The sequence below is a fragment of the Pyxicephalus adspersus genome, chromosome 1 (genome assembly GCF_032062135.1).
Source record: "Pyxicephalus adspersus chromosome 1, UCB_Pads_2.0, whole genome shotgun sequence".
Classification (NCBI taxonomy): domain Eukaryota; kingdom Metazoa; phylum Chordata; class Amphibia; order Anura; family Pyxicephalidae; genus Pyxicephalus; species Pyxicephalus adspersus.
In genome coordinates, this window is record NC_092858.1 from 75,820,382 (window position 1) to 75,838,907 (window position 18,526).

General features: G+C 37.7%; 2 protein-coding genes across 2 annotated transcripts in view; both read left to right on the top strand.

The window, feature by feature from the left end:
- The window catches only part of CEP97 (centrosomal protein 97), an 18,490-nt gene extending 13,102 nt beyond the window's left edge, over nucleotides 1-5,388 (top strand). The window contains 1 exon segment of the mRNA XM_072404386.1: nucleotides 947-5,388. Coding sequence (XP_072260487.1) covers nucleotides 947-1,615 — 669 coding nt within the window. The 3' untranslated portion in view covers nucleotides 1,616-5,388.
- Nucleotides 5,389-10,906: 5,518 nt separating this feature from the next.
- RPL24 (ribosomal protein L24) lies at nucleotides 10,907-17,022 on the top strand. The gene is made up of 6 exons (XM_072415104.1): nucleotides 10,907-10,975; nucleotides 11,122-11,197; nucleotides 12,589-12,699; nucleotides 15,294-15,430; nucleotides 16,334-16,391; nucleotides 16,892-17,022. The coding sequence occupies exons 1-6, from the start codon at nucleotides 10,971-10,973 to the stop codon at nucleotides 16,970-16,972; spliced, it is 468 nt and encodes a 155-aa protein (XP_072271205.1). The 5' UTR covers nucleotides 10,907-10,970; the 3' UTR covers nucleotides 16,973-17,022.
- The last annotated feature ends 1,504 nt before the right edge of the window (nucleotides 17,023-18,526 follow it).

Genomic DNA, 18,526 nt, shown 5'->3' on the forward strand with positions numbered 1-18,526 from the left:
TATGTTAATTCAAGTGACAGATTGCTTCATATATGTCATTTTGCACATAGTTGCACTTTAAAATCTTGGTTGGCAATATTAACTGCTTTTTTTTTTTTTTTTTTTTTTAACAATTTTCTTGTCTTGGTGGTGTACAATAATACTCGTAGTTCCTCAATTTTACCACCATGTGGCAGTGTGTTACCCTATTATGTCTCTTATACATACCCTATATAATAAAACAAATCTGGGAGCTGACTCCCTGATGCACTTATGTATTCTTGATAACATTGACTGATCATTTTTATGATAATAATAACAGATTTTTATTTAAAATTGCTCACATCATACAGATATTTGTCATATATGTTACTTTTCTCTGTATACTACTACCGAAACTGTAATTGTTAGCTTTTTATGTGATCAGTATGCCCTAGAAAGGCAGGCTGAGGACAAAAGATTAGTCTCTAGCATTGCCTGTGTGCTTCCTGCAACAAATCTTTTCCACATTACTGCCTTGTCCTTGAATTGTTCAGTAGTGTGATGGTAGCTTTTTCTGGTCTGAACAGTCCTCTGATGACACACATTCTGCTTAATGATAGTAAAGATGTGGAGCAAACAATCACAGACTACACACTTGCACTGCAGATGCAGTATAAAAATATAGGGCTGTGGGCACAGAGGTGCTTAGGCAGGGTACCACTTTCAGATTTTTTTTTTCAGGTCCACTTGAAAAAAACAACACTTACAATAGCACATAAACATGTACAAAAAGGTTAATATTTACCATCTTGTGTGTTTTTAGATAATGTTTCCTTTTTGTGCACTGCCTATCTCTGATACAGATGAGTTTTTATGTTTTAATAGTTGTATTTTATATCATCCTTTCCATAGAAGCAATATTTTTCCTTTGCGTTTTACAGAAATTGTCCATATTCCATATTTAATGTTCTGTTTTTATTTTTAGGTGCGTTCCCTTAAAGAATGGCAAAGCAAAGTAAATGCGAAAATTGAGATGGTGAGCACACTTGACAAACCATTGTCCACCGCCCAAGATTGCTCACCCGAAGTCCTGGAAGAACTTACTAATTCTCCTGCAACTGATCCTGAAAAGGTGAATATAAAAATGTCAGCTGACATCCCAGACTCTGGTTTCCATTCCATTAATGTAGTGGGTTGCTTTCATCAGGAAATGAGCAGTTCAGAAAGGAGTTCATCTGGGGGAAGTGTATCGACTGAAAAATCCTTGGAGACAGTAAGGCATTACTATAAGCAGGAACCACAAAGTGCAGAGGACCAAAATACAGTTGTTGAAGTGCACAATGAAAGCAGTAAGGATACCTCTGGCAGTGAACAAGATAGCAGCCTTCTGCAGCAGTATTTCGACAAGGTAGAACAATTGGAGCAAGCAGATAACACAAGTCAAAGTGATATGACTGAAGAAAGCAGAACTGAAATCACCGACAGTTCAGTCAACTCGGACTTCCATTATAGCAGCTTCTCCCATGTGTATGAAGATGATAAGTTGGATATCGTTCAAAACCACGATAACACTTTTCAGTCATCAGACGCACAAAGCTTGCAAAGACCATCCAATATTTATATACATGTGCCACAAGGGGACGCGACACCCTAATGAAGAATACCATTAGGTGTATTCTTTTCTCACACTCCATGATGTAATCAATAAATTGCCTTTATTGTGGTAGAGTTGGAGGTAAATATACATTTTTATTGCATATACATTGTTACGCACTTTGCCTGAATGAAGTGTTCCTTTCTGTGAAATGGACAATTGTTGGATGTACACAGTGATTAGTGGAAGACCAGCTTAGCTGAGCTTTGTTTTCCATTTCACATTAAAAAAAACATTATCCATATGAGATGTTATATTGCAGCAATTTACTGAAAACTAACATGAAGTGTCTTATGGTGGACCCCTCAATCACACGGAAAGTATGTGTGGGTTTGAGCTAGTTTAATTTATGTGAGCTACTGACATCACTACAGCTTATAAAAAAAACTAAGATCTATGCTATAGATGTCACTAGTCAATTGTGAAGGTGCAATGTTATGGAAGCTACTGCAAACTTATTGGCTACCTAATTGTATAGCAATAGATTAGGTTTAAAACTCAATTCCAGGCAACAGGTAAATAAACCTATTAAATCATTGGAGCGCTTTTATCTATTGATTTGTATCGCAGTCCATTTAGTCCGAGGATCTACACAGCTCTTTCCACTGCCCTGTCTAGAGGAGATGGGGATTTAATCTTTCTCTGACACGTAGTGGGTTTCACTTACAGGTCCCCACACTGACTGAGCCTCTTTCTCTGATCTCTTCTTTTAGAGTTTAATATGAAGTTAAATCCATGTTCCTACAGATACCTACACTGTTTGAATTAAAAAAAAATTCTCTGTTCATAATTAAAGAGCTGCAATTATTGGTGCCTTTTATATCTGCCTGGAGTTCAGTTTGAAAAAGTTTGTAATAGTAAGAATTAGCATTTTAGCAGAAAATATAAAAAAAATTAAGTAATGAATATGAGATGCCTTTACAGCTATCTGTTTTGTATTTGCAGAAGTAATTCAAGAACAAACTTCAGAGCCTTTTAGCTTAGTTGTGATTAAATGTCAATTAATGAACTTTTTCGATTCCATTTAAAAGGTCATGGTGCCAAAAGTGCCCGAAATTGTTGATTGGCATGGGTTGCCTTCTCTTCATAAATGTCAGCATAGTTCTTTTAAAAGTAGCAATCTTTCTAGGAAGAAATCTTTATTGAAGGTCTAATGTTTTCTGCATTTTCACAGGTATACATGATTTCAGTAGTCAGTCACAAAGTAAAAAAGTACTACCCTACAATATTTGTAATTTTTGTGAAAATGTAAGGAACACCTTCCAACAATTTACAAAGTGATGCTCATAGTCTTGTATGCTATTGGAGTACATAATTTGAAGAGAGTGACTGAGCTTTTTATATCTTACAAGTATGCCGAATCTGTGCCTCCACCCTCTTGAACTTTGCATAAATAATATCTTAACACTGATAATACCCTCACCATGTACTTCCTTTCTATAGAAACTTCCGCTAAATACTTCCACCTTTCACCATTCAGCTGCATTTTAACTTCAAGCTTGACGTCACTGTTCTGATGGCATGTGGCAATCAGTAAAATGACAAATTTAGGTTCTGTCATTATCTGAATTGAAAAGAGTTAATGACTTTTGAAGACATAGACATAGACTTTTGAAGATTAGTAAATCTAAAGGGTTTGTTTATATATTAATGAGTTGTCTATAACTCAAAAAGTACATGTAACGTTTGTACATAGGAGATGTGCATGGGTGTTTAATAGTTTCTAAATGTATAGCGATGCACCATCCTTAATCACATGTCTATTAGTGCCAAGTGTTTTTTTAAAGCTTGCATTTATCTATGAATTTTGAACCTCGTTGTCACTTATTTGCTCGGCCAAAAAAAATATTGCCTGGGTCAACACAATTATTACATTTATTGGATGACATTTTATTAGATCTTATCTGGTCACACCTTTTCCTGTTTATTAAAATGTTTGAAAGCAACACATTTACAGTCCTATATAGTCCTCATAAACCCTTTTATCACAATGCCTATATCTAAAAAAATAAGGGGCACAGGAAAGTAGTAGGTAAGTATGGATATCGTTTTGTAGTATGAAGCTTTATTTGTAAATTGAAAGTATCATCTGTTTGTTTTGGGGCCTATCTACACAAAATGCCCTGAGATTCCTAATGGCATCCTAGGGCACCATTTCAGTGCAATGTAACACATAGCAACACAATAAGGACCATTGCATTGAGTAAACTCACAGGAATAGACAGATATGCAATGTTTGCATGTATATGAGCTACCTAATGAAATGCACAGTAACTCCAGTGTGTAGGAATGCATTGCCAGAGAGCAGATGTGTGAATAGATCTTGTGATCACAGAGCTTCTGGCTTCTCACTGCAGTGTGTTTTAATATAAGCAATGTTTTAAACCACAAATTCAGCCAAAACCTAATCTATTAAAGCATGGGGAAGAATTTAGAATATCTGCTGATTTCTGTTGAACAAAGACAAGATAGAAGACAGGAAGCTAAAGAAAGCAATAAAAAAAGTTGAATGAAATGGAACAGTAATAAGCTGCAAGGTAAACATAAGAATGTTTCTTCTTCATTCCAAAAAAAGCCTTTTACCATAACGAATGTTGGCCAGTATCATGACAAAACTGACTCTTGAGAATGCCGACAAAGTTGTACAGAGCCAAAAATGATCACAAAGCAAACAGGTTCACACATACAACATTTAGAGCCCATACAACTATATAAATACTTTTCTTGTGAAACTAAAAGCCATGCAAAAAGCAAAATACATATAAGTATATAAATAGTTTTAGTTACCAAAAGATTTATAATTCTTTTTAGTTTTGTATGTTGCATAGCCACCAGAGTGTAAAACCAGAGCAGTGACTCCACTATTTCTTCATATTTTTATTTTGGCTGGAGACGGGGATTACACAGGATGCTGATACTGGAAAAAGAGGCGTCACCTGCCTGTGCTCTGAGGTAAAATGTGTCTTAGGCTGGGTACATACATTAATTAATTGTTGTTGGAAAGGATCGCAAAAGACGATGCATAAACGTACGTGTTGTACATACAGCCCTGTTCCGCTCCATGGAGAAGAGAAGGGGGAGAATGAGGGAGTAACATCCCACTGTGCTGTTCCCTTTACTTTCATTACAATCATTCGTGGATCTGCCAGAACAGATCCATGAACAACAAAGGCGAGTGCTGTACACACACCAGATTGTGGTCTGGAGAATCATCTGACGTGTGTACGTAGCCTTAATTGCTGGTAGTTCTATCGAATTACAAATTCTTTTAACTTTACAGGTACAGTTTGTATTTAGTTGTGAAATTTTTTGGCTGGAGTTCTGAACCTGCATAAATGTATTTTTTGATAAAATAAGCTATTGTATTGCTCACCTTAAGCCTATTACAAAATGTTGTGAAGATTACAAATGTTCTTAGGTTTGCTTGTAAGCACCTTTCTTTTTTTTGTGTTTTGCAGTCTGCACTATATACTTGGAATACTCTCATTGCTATGGCTAGCACAATGTATGGATTTACAATCATATCACCTATAAAATATATCCATGTTTGTGACTAGTAGATAGAATGCTTTGTTTGCTTGCAACACTTAATTTGTATTAGGGATACTGGGAGTGTTTACGATTGATTTAAAATATTTTATATAAAAAGTCTTTAAAAAAATTGCAGTGTTAGATGCACATGTTTATTATTATATTTCTGTGTATTTTTAAGTTTTGGCAATGTCTTCCTTTTTTTCGTTTTCAGTAATAAAGTTTTATTTATAATACCTAAACTCTCATTTGTCTGTTGTTAAATATACAATAAAAGTAATGTTTTGCAGCTAGATGTTGAATAGTAAAGAAGAATATAATTATCATATATTTATATAGTCCCAACATATTATCCAGTACTTTTTTCATACTACAACACAGAATTCATAATCCTATCACTAACAGTGTCTCAGAATTCCTTTATTAGGAAAATTGAACCTACCAGTATTTTTTAACAATCTGGAGAAAATCCACGCAATTACCGGGAGAACATGCAACACCCCATGTAGATTGTGTGCTGGCCAAGACTTAAGCCTGGGACCCTTGTGTTGCACAGCCACCATGCCACCCTAAATGGACAAAAAATGTTTTCAAACAAAAGAATTATTGACACCCCTCTTTCTGCTAAAATTCCCCTGAAAGAAGACGCATTAACACGAGTAGGGGTGAGGTTGAAGTGTGTTTACCGCTTCCTTACACTCTTAGCATCTTATCCACAGCTGTCCATAGGAAATATCTTGGGGTGTTCAGCACTACTCCCTGTAAAATGTTTAAACATGGGATCTTTAGAAAGCTGCACAGTGGTGAGGGTAGTCAAGTGGTTGGAAAGGTGATGGTCACATAGGAACCTCTGCTCCTGATGTCAGCTTAAACATGCCCTAATGATTTTCTTTTCAGGCATGGCTTATTTTCTACTTTCCTGAAAAGCAACCAAAACCTTTTAACAGGCACATTTAGGTTGACATTGCTGACCTCTGCTGTATATATTAGTGGCCTGGCTATCATACTATCCATTTGACTTTAATAATAATTTCAAATAATTAAAATAGTAAACAGGATTATATAGCACCAACTTATTATGCAGCGCTGTACATTAAATAGGGGTTTTAAATGACAGACAAACACAGACAGTGACACAGGAGGAGAGGACCCTGCCCCGAAGAGCTTACAATCTAGGAGGTGGGGGAAGTATCACACACTAGGAGGGGGGATATGGAATGGCGATACAGATGATTATACTGATGAAGGATTTTTTTATTTCCTGACCCGCATAAAGTATAAAAGTTGGTGGGTGCATAGGCAATTTCACAAGACATTCATCAATGACAGTCTACACCAGGGGTGTCAAACTAAAATGCACAGAGGGACAAAATTAAAAAACTTAGACAAAGTCGTGGGCCATCCTTGAAATGTATTGAAAAAAATAAGGACATTTTTCCTTCTCATTAGATATAAACCCTTTTCATATGGAAACAGAGGTTTTGCTTTAGTAAGACTGGGTACAGCTTGTAACTGAAATAACTTCACTGACACTTGCAGTCAGGGTCAAGCACAAAAAATGGCAGTTATAATTACTGACCTTTCAATACATTCATTATGTGTTACAGATGCAAGAACTTTTTAGAATGGCTGATGAACCCAACAAAATCCTCCTCATACTCCCAAAGTGTGGCTTCTGCCTCCCAAACATTGATATTGGTAAGGTTACCCGTTTTTAGCACCTTTTTTAGGCCAGTCTAAAAAAATGGTTTAGCTGCCCCAGGTATTATATTATATTACATTATTATATTATATTTATATGTACTCTCATAGACACCAAGGTAAACATCATGAATACCTAGGGCTGTATTCACTAATTCTTTGCTTGTCAATTTGGCTGTTGGGTCATTAAACCCTATTTTACACACCTGTTTCTGTTCCCTTGCGATGCAATCATCTTTTTCCTTACTTTTGTCCTTATTCCAACCTTCTGAAGTCTTAATTGGCCAGGCCTGCAGAAGTCCTGAGAAGTCCAGTTAATCATTCCACCAACAGGGGAAGCAGTGATGTGCTGGGTATCTGTGCTTTTGTTATGAAGATGCTGAAAAGTGTTTCAATATTGAAATTATGTTTGATGTTAAACCATACATTGTGGGATAAATAGAAGTCACACAGAACAATAATACCCAATACTCGTTTGTATATCATTTGTCACTGGGATACTGATTGTTTAAAAAATATGGATGCCTCCCAGACTTTTCCCATCCTCTACCCCATCTATGCTGTTTGTCAGTTGTTTCTCTCAATGTTAGCTGTTAAAAATTAAAATATATCCATTTGGATGTTAGAACTGATGTCTACAGCCCACCACATATTATACTGATCAGACGTAAAACACTCACAAAGTCTTTAGATTGATCTTTATTTTAGTACTCAGCATGGTAAATTTTTGAGGGGCGGGGTGGATTCACCTATGTAAATCTGTTCTGTTGATATGGCACTTCTATCTGCGGGTGTATCTATGTCATGTTATGATTTTTTGGTTTCAATAATTTTTATTATTTTTACATGTTAGAAAATACACAATAACACGACAGAACTTACAATACACAGTAAAACAGGCAGAAAAAAAGTCCAGGTCTGCTCTGTAGCATTTTGTGAACCCCTAAGAACACTATTTTAAGAGGAAGAAGTTTACTTCAAACACATACTGTACTCAAATTAACATAAGGAACGTGGAGTAAAGAGAAGTAAACGGAAGTTAAAAGTAGAGAAGCAATGGGTGATGATAGAAGGGATGTCCATTGCTAACAAATAGTGTGACGTGAGACTGATGAAAGCACATACCCTCCAAATCGAAGACATCCATCATAACATGGGAGAGGAATGCTTCATAATACAAGCAATGAGGTGTCAAAGTCTACAAATAAATAGCAGGTAATCCATGGAATAGCTATTATTTTGTCACTGGTAAATACCATGTTATTTTATGTTTTACCTGGGCTACCTTTAGAGTATCACCATGTCCTCACCAAAATCTACTCCATGGATGTGAGGAGAATAGTGAACGGTTTTGCCTGCTATTTACCACATACTTCTGGTTTGAGAAGCAATAGGGCCTCATATGGGTCCTTCTGCCAAGCAAAGTATAAACCAGGGGTGCCCACACTTTTATGGCTTGCGAGTTACTTTTAAAATGACTAAGTCAAAATGATCTACCAACAATAAATATGCTAAACATTTATTTATTTTTATATATGACATTGAATGGCAGAACAATTGCAAAGATATTGCACTACAAGGCTATAGTGAAAGGAAAGCTACAGTTCACCTGCCATGGGGGAATGACATGCTAGACAAGAAAAAGAACTGCTATTCTGTACAAAGGTATCTCGGTAATTGAACCCTGACACCGAGCCTGAACTGACTTGGCCGCCCAGCACTGCTCACCTCAGACTGCCCTCCCGCCCTCTCAGCCCAGCTCCCCACACCCCACTGTAACACAGAGCCTTCACACACAGAGAGACATCCCCAGCATCCCTATAGACGTACAGCAGGGCTGCTGGTAAACAGCAGCGACGGGTAAGGCAGGGCTCTGCGACTAGTAGATCGTGATCAATGTTTTGGGCACCCCTGGTAAGGCCTGGTAAACCTCAATCCAAAACTGCTTAATACAGCGGCAGTCCCACAAAATATAAAACCCAGACTGGGACTCTTTTTCATTGTATCACTTATGTAACATGAACCACTTAAACAAAGAATTATTTTAAAAATGCCTTTGTAATCCCCAACATCTGAGGAGTGGAGTGGGGAATTTAGCTATACCATCCGTCGCCAACCTTTCGGACCTCACAGACCAATAAATTCATCATTTTAAATCCCACAAACCATTATTATGAATTTTTAAAAAAAAGATAAATACATTTGTAAAATAATGATCTTCCTAATGGTGTCTGACAAGGACTGTGGAGGCTCTGATTCATTGATCAGCTCACGGTTAGGTGAAGTATTACTATTGTTACTATTATCATTAGTTGCATTATGTTTGGTATTACTAAAGAAATGCTAAATATTTGTTTGCTTTTTCTCACTCATTATTCGTTTATTTCATTTAAATCTAAGACCAAACAAGAAATGATAATGAGCAAAGTCAAACTATTTGATGCCATTAAATATAACAGTTATAGAAAACACACAGATAAGATCACACTTACCTAAAAGAGCATCTGAGAAATAAACAGATATAATAAAACAATCGGATGAGAATCGGTATTTGCGGAGCGCGGTGACTGATATAATGGTGGAAACAATACTGAAGCGAGGGGCTCGGCAGCGGTTGCCTCATACAACGTAAGACTACACTGACGTCACCCTGCGCCTCCCTTGTTTTTCTGTCTCTAGTACAGTTTGTGAGTTTAGTGCAATATAAAGTCGAAAACCGTCATTCAGAATATAAGAATTTATTGGAAAAATATTTTTGTTTTATGAAACATAAAAATTGCAAATGTCCAAATTTTTCTGTGGACCAACTGAGCTATACAATAAGAAGGGAAACAGTGATATATTGAAAAATAAATGGTTAGAAGCCCTAGGGTTGCTTTACACATTTCAAAGGAGGGGTTTGCATGATCTCAGGGTAGTCATAAATCTCCTTTCATTTTTATTATTATTATTATTATTATTAATAATAATAAACAGGATTTATATAGTGCCAACATATTACACAGCGCTGTACAATAAATAGGGGTTGTAAATGACAGACACAGACAGTGACACAGGAGAAGTTGAAGACCCTGCCCCGAAGAGCTTACAATCTAGGAGGTGAGGGGAGTAACATGCAATAAGATTACGTTTGTTTTGTCCTTTCTCTCTTTTTCTAAAAGTTTAGGGTAATCTTGGTGTGAAGGGTTAGTGACTCAAGTTCAACAACCCTCACTTGGGACAACTGGGAAGCAGAGGGTTGAAATGTATTAATTATTAGAATGTTTTTTTTTATTTATATCCCAGCGCCTTACACTACTAATTCATTATAATAAGAAGAGGAGTAAAAAACACCTTTAATAAGCCACACTATGTCGACATGTTTCTGCAACAGTTTATTATAACATCATTGAATCTTATGGGAATTATTTGACAAAAATTGTACTAATCATGCTGTGGTTCATGCCGGTAATATAATAAAATATATGTTCTGTGGTGTGAACACAGGTTAGGTCCATACAGAAGACAACTGGAAGAGGGATCTTTACTGAAGTTTCCTCTGACAGTAGAATAGAGGGAGGGGGTGAGGTACCACATTGCATTCTACCCCAATAAAAAAAAAATTATATTTAATGTACAGCGCTGCGTTATATGTTGGCGCTATATAAATCCTGTTTTTTTAATATTATTAATAATAATATTAATATTATTATTAACAATAATATTAATAATAATAACAACAACAATAATATTAACAATAATAATAATAATAACAATAATACTAGTAATATTATTAATATTTTTGTTGTGTCCTAGGGTGACAATGCTGCTCCTCCATTTAGTATAGTGAGTGATTGTTGTCACTTTATGACAGGAAGTGTGACAGGAGGATTACTAGATGAATATAAAGAAAAAAACAAACTAATTGAGCCCCCATGTACAGGGGCTGGTAATATGAATGTTATTATAGAGACATGTTTAGGAATTAATAGACTTTAATATGACCAGGCTATGACTCTATAACACAACATTTCTACCAGCAGCGAAAGAGTTACATTGCGATGTCCCCGCCCACTCCCAGCGAGTCTATATATAAGACATTACCCACAATCCTCTCTTCCTCTTCGCCATTTTAGCCGGCGCCATGAAGTAAGACACAGTTGATAGTAGTGAAATGTTTAAAAGTGAATCCGTCGTCATCCTCTCTTTCTGGCGTATTCTCTGCTCTGAAAACATGTGTGACTTGTGGCCCCGGGCCCCACAATCACTGACCGCTCTTCATTTTCTCTTTGTAGGGTCGAGCTGTGCAGCTTCAGCGGTTACAAGATCTACCCTGGCCATGGGCGGCGGTACGCCAGGACTGACGGCAAGGTATGAATGCGGGCGGCAGGGGGAGTGCGCGGTGTGTGAGGGGGGAGGCTGCCTGATAGACCCCAGCGCCCAGCATGTCCCTTTGTCGGCATGCCGGGCCCTGTGACCGGGCTGTATGATGTGTGGGGGAATCCTGGGAAGCAGGCGGTGAATGTTCATACACTGAACTAGGCCCTGATACTTGTTATGGGCGCACACAGCCCTCAGGGTGGCTGCATAGATGTCACAGGCCTGTCACTAGAGTCCCATAGCTCTCCTGATGTACTTATTGTGGGATGAAGCCCTGACATCATCCTATACCGAGCTAGCACACTGCACATGGGTCACATGTCCCGGAGGAGGTCACGTGCCCCCCCCCCCCATACACATGCCAGGTCCTTCACAATGCTCCCCTGGAGAATGGGGGAGATCTGTAAACATGACAATCGGTAGGTGGGCAGAGTGACAGATTCTCATAACTGGCCTGGTGACCTTCTGATCTCCATTGCTGCCCTATTCACACTTCTCTGTTCTCATGTATTGCATTTTACATTTGATTGGGCTGCCAGTGCACAAGGGGAGTGGAATGTTTGTGTTAGAATGCCCTGAAATCTCTCTGTGGTGAGCGGAGTTGTCTTAATGCTTGATTCAGAATAAATAACATCACCATGCAAAAACGTCTCACTGCAATACATCACAAAGTATAATCCTGTGCATGTCAGTAGCTTCCATAAGACTGATCAGTTCATAAACTCAAACCCATATAGGACTGTCATTATTGTGCTAGCATTTATTCTGGGTGCTCTATTTGTCATGTGGTGCCATTTTGCGTCTAAAATTTGGCTTAAGTGTTTTTATGTGTAGGGGTGCACTGGGTAACTATTGCAGCCTTCATTTTTGTGCAGGTGGTTGCAAGGTTGTACAGCTCATCACAGCCTGCCACAGTGCAGCTAACTTCCCACGCTAGCGAGCTTTGCTACTGCCAATTATTACAAGTTTTAGGTCTTTTGACTTTGTTAGCCCAATGGCCTCCCTGCTGCTATTGTTCAGGTAAATATAAGTTTCAAAGACTAAATACCAGGTAGGCAAGTTACTCCAAACGCCTATCTTCCCTTTGGACATCTTCTAACTACTGACAACCCAATGTAAACCTTATCAACAGGCAGCAGTGACATTACACATAGATGAATGTGAATCCACACGCCTAGTAAATGAAGACAAATCAGAGTTTATATTCTGTAATGGGGCAGACTGTGTCATGACCAAATATGTAAAAACAAAGTTTTCTTTAATGTACACATAATTTAATGTACAATTTACAGGTAAATGTTTAGCCTTTACCCTGATATAATTTGTTTGTTAAATGCTGTCTATATGTTGGTTCTGATTTTTGGCTCGGGTTTATTCTTTAGGTGTTCCAGTTCCTGAATGCAAAATGCGAGTCTGCTTTCCTTTCCAAGAGGAACCCCAGGCAGATCAACTGGACTGTCCTGTACAGACGAAAACACAAGAAGGGCCAGTCGGTACGTATCGCAGTGGCCGTGTATTGTATTAGGAATTGCTGAAGGTTGAGTCAAGTGGCCCTTTCAGCAGAAAAGAATTCAGGGGCACACTGGTGATATCTCCTTTTATAATATTGCTTACCGGGCTGTCACCAAGATACTTTGGCTTAATTACAGTATGGTTGATGAGTATACGTTTCATAAGTAACCAGCATTGTCCGGAGAGCAATGCCCAAGTCCTACCTTCATTTTACTTATTGAGGTTTGGTAGAGAAGTTTTAAGACCCAGTAAGTTCATATGTGAAAGAAAACACCAATGGGGTTTATCTTTTGTCTTTCTGTCAGTATTAGGGGAAAAATTAAAAAGAGCATGAACAATTTTCTTGACTGTTCCTGTAATTTTCACTTCTTTTATGAACATCTGCAACCTCAAGTAAAATCTTCAATATCTGACACTTGGGGTCAGAAGCAATAAAAAGTACAATATACAGACAACTCCATGCTGTACAGTGTCGTGTATTGCATAGTCCTAACCCCTTTTTTTATGGTCCTGGCAATTTATTTGTTTTGTCCCAGATGCTTTAAAAACATTTAATCTAGTAACCATGGCTGTTGTAGATTATTCATATTCTTTTGCTGATTGTGGTTGGATTTTGAAAGTGTACATTAAACTGATAGATATTTTAAATAAAAAGTAAATGTGTGTTCTTCCTTGAAGCAGAATTAATCACATAGCTTTTTGTCCCTACATAGTCAAATTTTAGGTAATATTCCTTCTTGTCTATTCTGTCCGAGGCAAGAAAGTGACTACACAGACCCCCGCTTTCAGCCTTTCATTCATTACACCAGCCTCTTGGGGGGGTCAGGGTAAATCTAATGAAGAATTGTCAACTTGTGAGAATGGGACCTGAGTGTTCCTGGGATTTTGATGTTGTCCTTGTGAGGTTAGAAATACTGCCTGTTTCCTGTTGCTTCACAGGAATATGTTGATTAATAAAAGCATTCAGCTTGTGTTTTAAATCATTTAAGTGTTTCTTCTATTTTCCCAACCAGTGTTTGAAGGCTGGAGCTGCATCTCATTATTACACTTTGACTTGTTGTGTAAACACTAGTCTGTATGTACATTCCCAAAAACAGGCTTGCCAAATATGTTAATTTGCTGAACGGTATTCCATGTTCATTTTTACTAAAGTTCCATGTTGATTTACCCTAACTGTTAAAGGAAATTGTGTCCTACACTTTTTCAATAAGACAGGGATCTTTAATTTTTGCGTAGTGGGGGAGAGGTCTGGACTCTATGATTTTACTGCTACTTGTCCTAAAGAAATTTACAACTAGAATGCAGATTAAAAAATCAGGCTGGTTTTTGCAGTCTATGGCATTGTTGGGGGGGATCAGTGTTCCCTGGGACAGGAAGTTGGAATTTTAAATGGGGGGATGATTCTTTAGATTGTCAATTTGGGTAGAGCTGTTAACCTTCACAAAAAGGTATTGTGTACTGGGCTTTTTCTCTGAACTGGCCTTCAATGACCAGTAAAGCACCCATTTGACCAATAAATTGCTAATAGGTTAGTTTGAAGTTGGGGCCATGTAACAAGTGACTGTGATTTGTCAGGCACAGAAGGGTTTTTTTTCTGGCTCCTTAGCCCATTGTGTCCTGGCTCTTTCATCCTGGCTTTTGGCTGATTTGTGAACCCGATTTTCATAACTTGCTATGTTAGACTGTATTTTTATAAAGCAGAACTATAGTTTAAAATGTTATTGCCTGAAGCCAGGGTCTTTATTGCAGAAGGGGCAGGCTATGTGCATCCAGTAAAACAAACTTATCTGCTTGTTTGCAGTCTTTTCTTTAATATACACTGAGCTCATGCTTATACCCGGTAGCTGGGGATTAAGGCAGAATTAAACCTTTTGATAAAAAAAATTGAGACCAGGCGGATCCTTTATAGAAGAAATAATATGCTGCCTGTGCAGGTCAGAGTACTTAAAGGAAATATGGCAGACCAGCGGGCATGTTTGGACATAACCTTTTTGCTCTTGTTAGATTGCAATAGGAAAACATCTGATGAGGGAAGGGGATTGATAAACCTTAATTGTTTTAGGTAAAAATTTCCCATTTAAAGGGTTTCTACAGTCATATTGTTAATCATTTTTTAATGTTTAATGTTTGCTTAAACCAGGGGTGCGCAAACTTTTTCACTCAGGGGCCAAAATGGGTTCTAAAATTTGGCAGGGGGCGGCCAGCTTGTGCATGCCTGGCTTAAACACTTTAGGCCTAATGTATCCACGTGTTATTTTTTTTCTAAACTGGAGTTAAATTTCAACCAATCAAACTGAGTCCAGGAAAAGGTCAGTTTGTGAAAAGTCTAAAAACTAAAATTTTGTAGTTGAAACAAAATCCATGCTTTGGAAAAGCTTGGTAAATTTGGTAGACTAGATCTGGGATTAGTACCCAAATGCTGAAAAATGCGGAAATGGATGAATACATTGTGGTTGCTAACATTCTCCTCTGAAATTGCTGAAAAAATAAGCATTAACAAGTTATATCTGAGAATTTTCTTGCCGTTTTTAAATAGAAATGGCGTGTTTACATCCTAGTGTTTTTGTGTTCCCAGGAAGAAGTCCAGAAAAAGCGTTCTCGCCGTGCAGTGAAGTTCCAGAGGGCTATTACTGGTGCCTCTCTGGCTGAAATTATGGCCAAGAGAAACCAGAAGCCTGAAGTGCGAAAAGCTCAGAGGGAACAAGCAATCAGGTAAGGCCAATTTCTTATTGTCATGCCTTAATGTTGGTCTGTCAGGTTTAATCTTCTGAAAGTCCTTAGTGAAGGAATAAAACACTGATATGACTATTATCCTAAAAACTCTCCTGTATGTTTTAAAGGCTGTGTACATATATATATACATAAAGGCTTCAGTATGTGTAATTCAAATGTGTACACCATGTACATGAAAGTTTTTCAGTAGCTTTGTTGTAGCTGATTACTACAGAGGCTTATCCTATTGGGAGCAATGTCTGTTGCCAGCTTGACCCAGCTTAATGTAGTGTTTAAGGCTGGTAGCTTGTGAAAGGTTAGTCAGCTCTTCCATAAAGACCACTTTAAAGTCCTGAAAGTTTTGTAGATGTAGCCGCTTTCTGTACAGACTGTTCTCATGCAAGATAAAGTTCATATGTAGGTTCAGCATAAGTTGTTGGTCTGGTTTAGTTTTCCTGTGGACTTCAGTGGCTTCTAGCTTATGCCTGTGGCTGTCCTTCCCTTGAGGGTAGGTAAAGAGCTTGAATACTAGATAAATGGGCTTTTGGTCATCACCTAGCTTCTAAAGATTAATATACTTTAATTGTTGTCTAATGACATCACATGGACAGTCTGTAACAGTGTAAAAAGCAATGTAAACTACAGAGGTCTGTGATTCTGTAATCGTGTTGAGTAGCTTGAAGATGTGGAATTTGCAGATAAAACGGCACCTTGGAATTTAGGCGATCTTTTACACCATTTGAAAATTCAAGCTTTAAAGTACAGCTTAATATTGGGACCAATAAACGTCTCTAATATAATCCAATACCACTGTTACAACAGACTGACTAATCCAATCCTGAAGATACAAACTATTATGAAATTTACCAGATTTGTTTCAAACGTTTTAATTTTGTTTTTAAGGGCTGCCAAAGAAGCAAAAAAGGCTAAACAGGCTACCAAAAAGACTGTTCCTGCCAAGGTAAGGAATATAGCGCTGGTTTTATGGCTGGCTGCTGGGAGGCAGGGGTTCTTTGTATAGATATCAAGAAAACATTACAGCACCCTGGCTCGGTAATCTTCTGAAGAGCCCATGGCATTGATGTGAGCAGTAGAGAAGGAATTGTTTAAATCACAACTCCTTCAGTATTGCAGGCAGACTACATTTGCATATGTAATGCTGAATAAAAGCCAAAGTTTAAACTTGTATGCTAATGGTTTTTAGTAGTGGAAGTTATGTAACACTAATTTCAGTTTTAAGATGTACATTTAGGAGTATTGTAACAATAAACTGAATGAAATCGTCTTTTTCTGAGGAGTATTGTAACCATAGAGTTGAGAATCACTTCAGAGCACTCTGGAACCCTGGAGTTGAACCAGGGGTTTATTTTAAAAAGGCTACAGTTCAGTTTGTCAAACAGAAGAACTATGTGAAAATGGTAACTTTTCTCTTCCCCACTGATTGTTGATTTTTTTTTCTAGGCTCCAACAAAGGCTGCACCCAAGCAGAAGATTGCCAAGCCAGTGAAAATGCAGGCTCCCCGTGTTGGAGGAAAACGCTAAACATGTTCCTATTGGATGTGCTAATAAAGTACTATTTTGAAAAATCTAAATGTCTGTTTGAGTTGAAGTAAAGGTCATCTAGAAGTCCTTTCCAAGTATCCAGCTGTAACAGTACAAAAAGTGTCTGTGATAAACATATATGTAAATATCCACACTGTAACAAACAATTACCTGTTTAATGCAGTCCACAATAATGAGGTTCGTCATAGAAAGCTTGAGGAAATTGCTTGGCCTTCTGTACTATATTAAACCTGTCCTTTGGTTTACATGGTTACATGTGCCAATCCTTTTCCCCCCAAGTTCTGAAAATGATGGCCAAATGTGTATATACTTTGCTGCCCTTTCCTCTCTCTGAATTCAACCAGTGGGAAGGGCAGTCAGATGTGACCTTATGATCCAAAACGTAAGAACAGTTGATTCCAGGCTACATTTCCTGTGGAAGCGGTGTTTCTACATAATGAGGGCATGACTTGTACTTACAGGAAGTAGTAAGCAATTGTTGGACCTCAGTCTGGTATCTAAAAGGCATGAGAGGTCCACACCTATACCAAGGACTGCTGCATAGTGGGTTTTTGGATTTTAAAATTTTGGTTCAAAATGTAACATACAAAACAATGTGAGTTTTGGTTCTGGGTTTATGATTTTTTTTTTTGTTTTTTATTTGTTTATAAAATGTAAAATGATAAAATCAATGTTAAGGTGCTAAAATCCTATGTAATCTCTGGGAAGCACCTTCTACTTGATATAGTTCAGCATTTCTGTTTTATTGATCGTTGCACCTGCACATTCCCTCAAACAATTGGCCTGCTAACAATATATACGAGTCCACATTCACTGTAACCAATGACTAAGGGGTGCACTTACCTTCTAATATCAAACGCAAAATGTAATAATCTCTGTTCTACAGGAAGTTTTATATAAGTGGGTGTGGTTATTGAATTCTGTTACAGGGTAGTTTATGCTTCTTACTTTGATTCTAGTTAAATAATTACAATTATCAGAAAGCAATTCAAGTGTTTTTAAACTTTATACATATTTTGACTAAAGCAGTACTGTATTTGTATGGTTCTTGTTTGATTATTGGCTTGTGTAGGAGCTGCAGACAGCTCAGTATGGTAGGATTTTCTGTTTTTTCAGTGTATTTAGTAATGCCAAGTTACTAAGGGTTCACATTTATGTGCATCAAATTCTGAAGCTGCTGGAATGCTACTTCTGTGTCCAGTAGTGACATAGAAGAATGGTGTGGCGGGGGAACCTGCCAGTCAGTTTACTGGAAAGTGAAATTTTGCTGTTTAACAGGGTGCTGCTGGTCCATCCTTCAACTAGGAAAAAGGTTCATACCATGTTTGTTGCCGGAACATTGATGCTGAATTGTATGGGAATGCAAATCTGCTCAAAAGCCATAAGATGACCATTTATAAGCACAACATGAACATGGTTGGCTGAAGAGTCTGGATGCTGTCTAAATTGATAAATGCCTGTAAATTAAATTCATACAAATGGGCTAAGTTTTATGTCTGTAAAGATTATGTGATCTTATGGGTAAACACTGTG

Bases quoted from the DNA above. Each gene is read 5' to 3' on its own strand.
- RPL24 (XM_072415104.1), top strand. The intron at 11,198-12,588 runs GTATGAATGCGG...TTTATTCTTTAG, and splicing joins ACGCCAGGACTGACGGCAAG to GTGTTCCAGTTCCTGAATGC. The intron at 15,431-16,333 runs GTAAGGCCAATT...TTTGTTTTTAAG, and splicing joins CAGAGGGAACAAGCAATCAG to GGCTGCCAAAGAAGCAAAAA.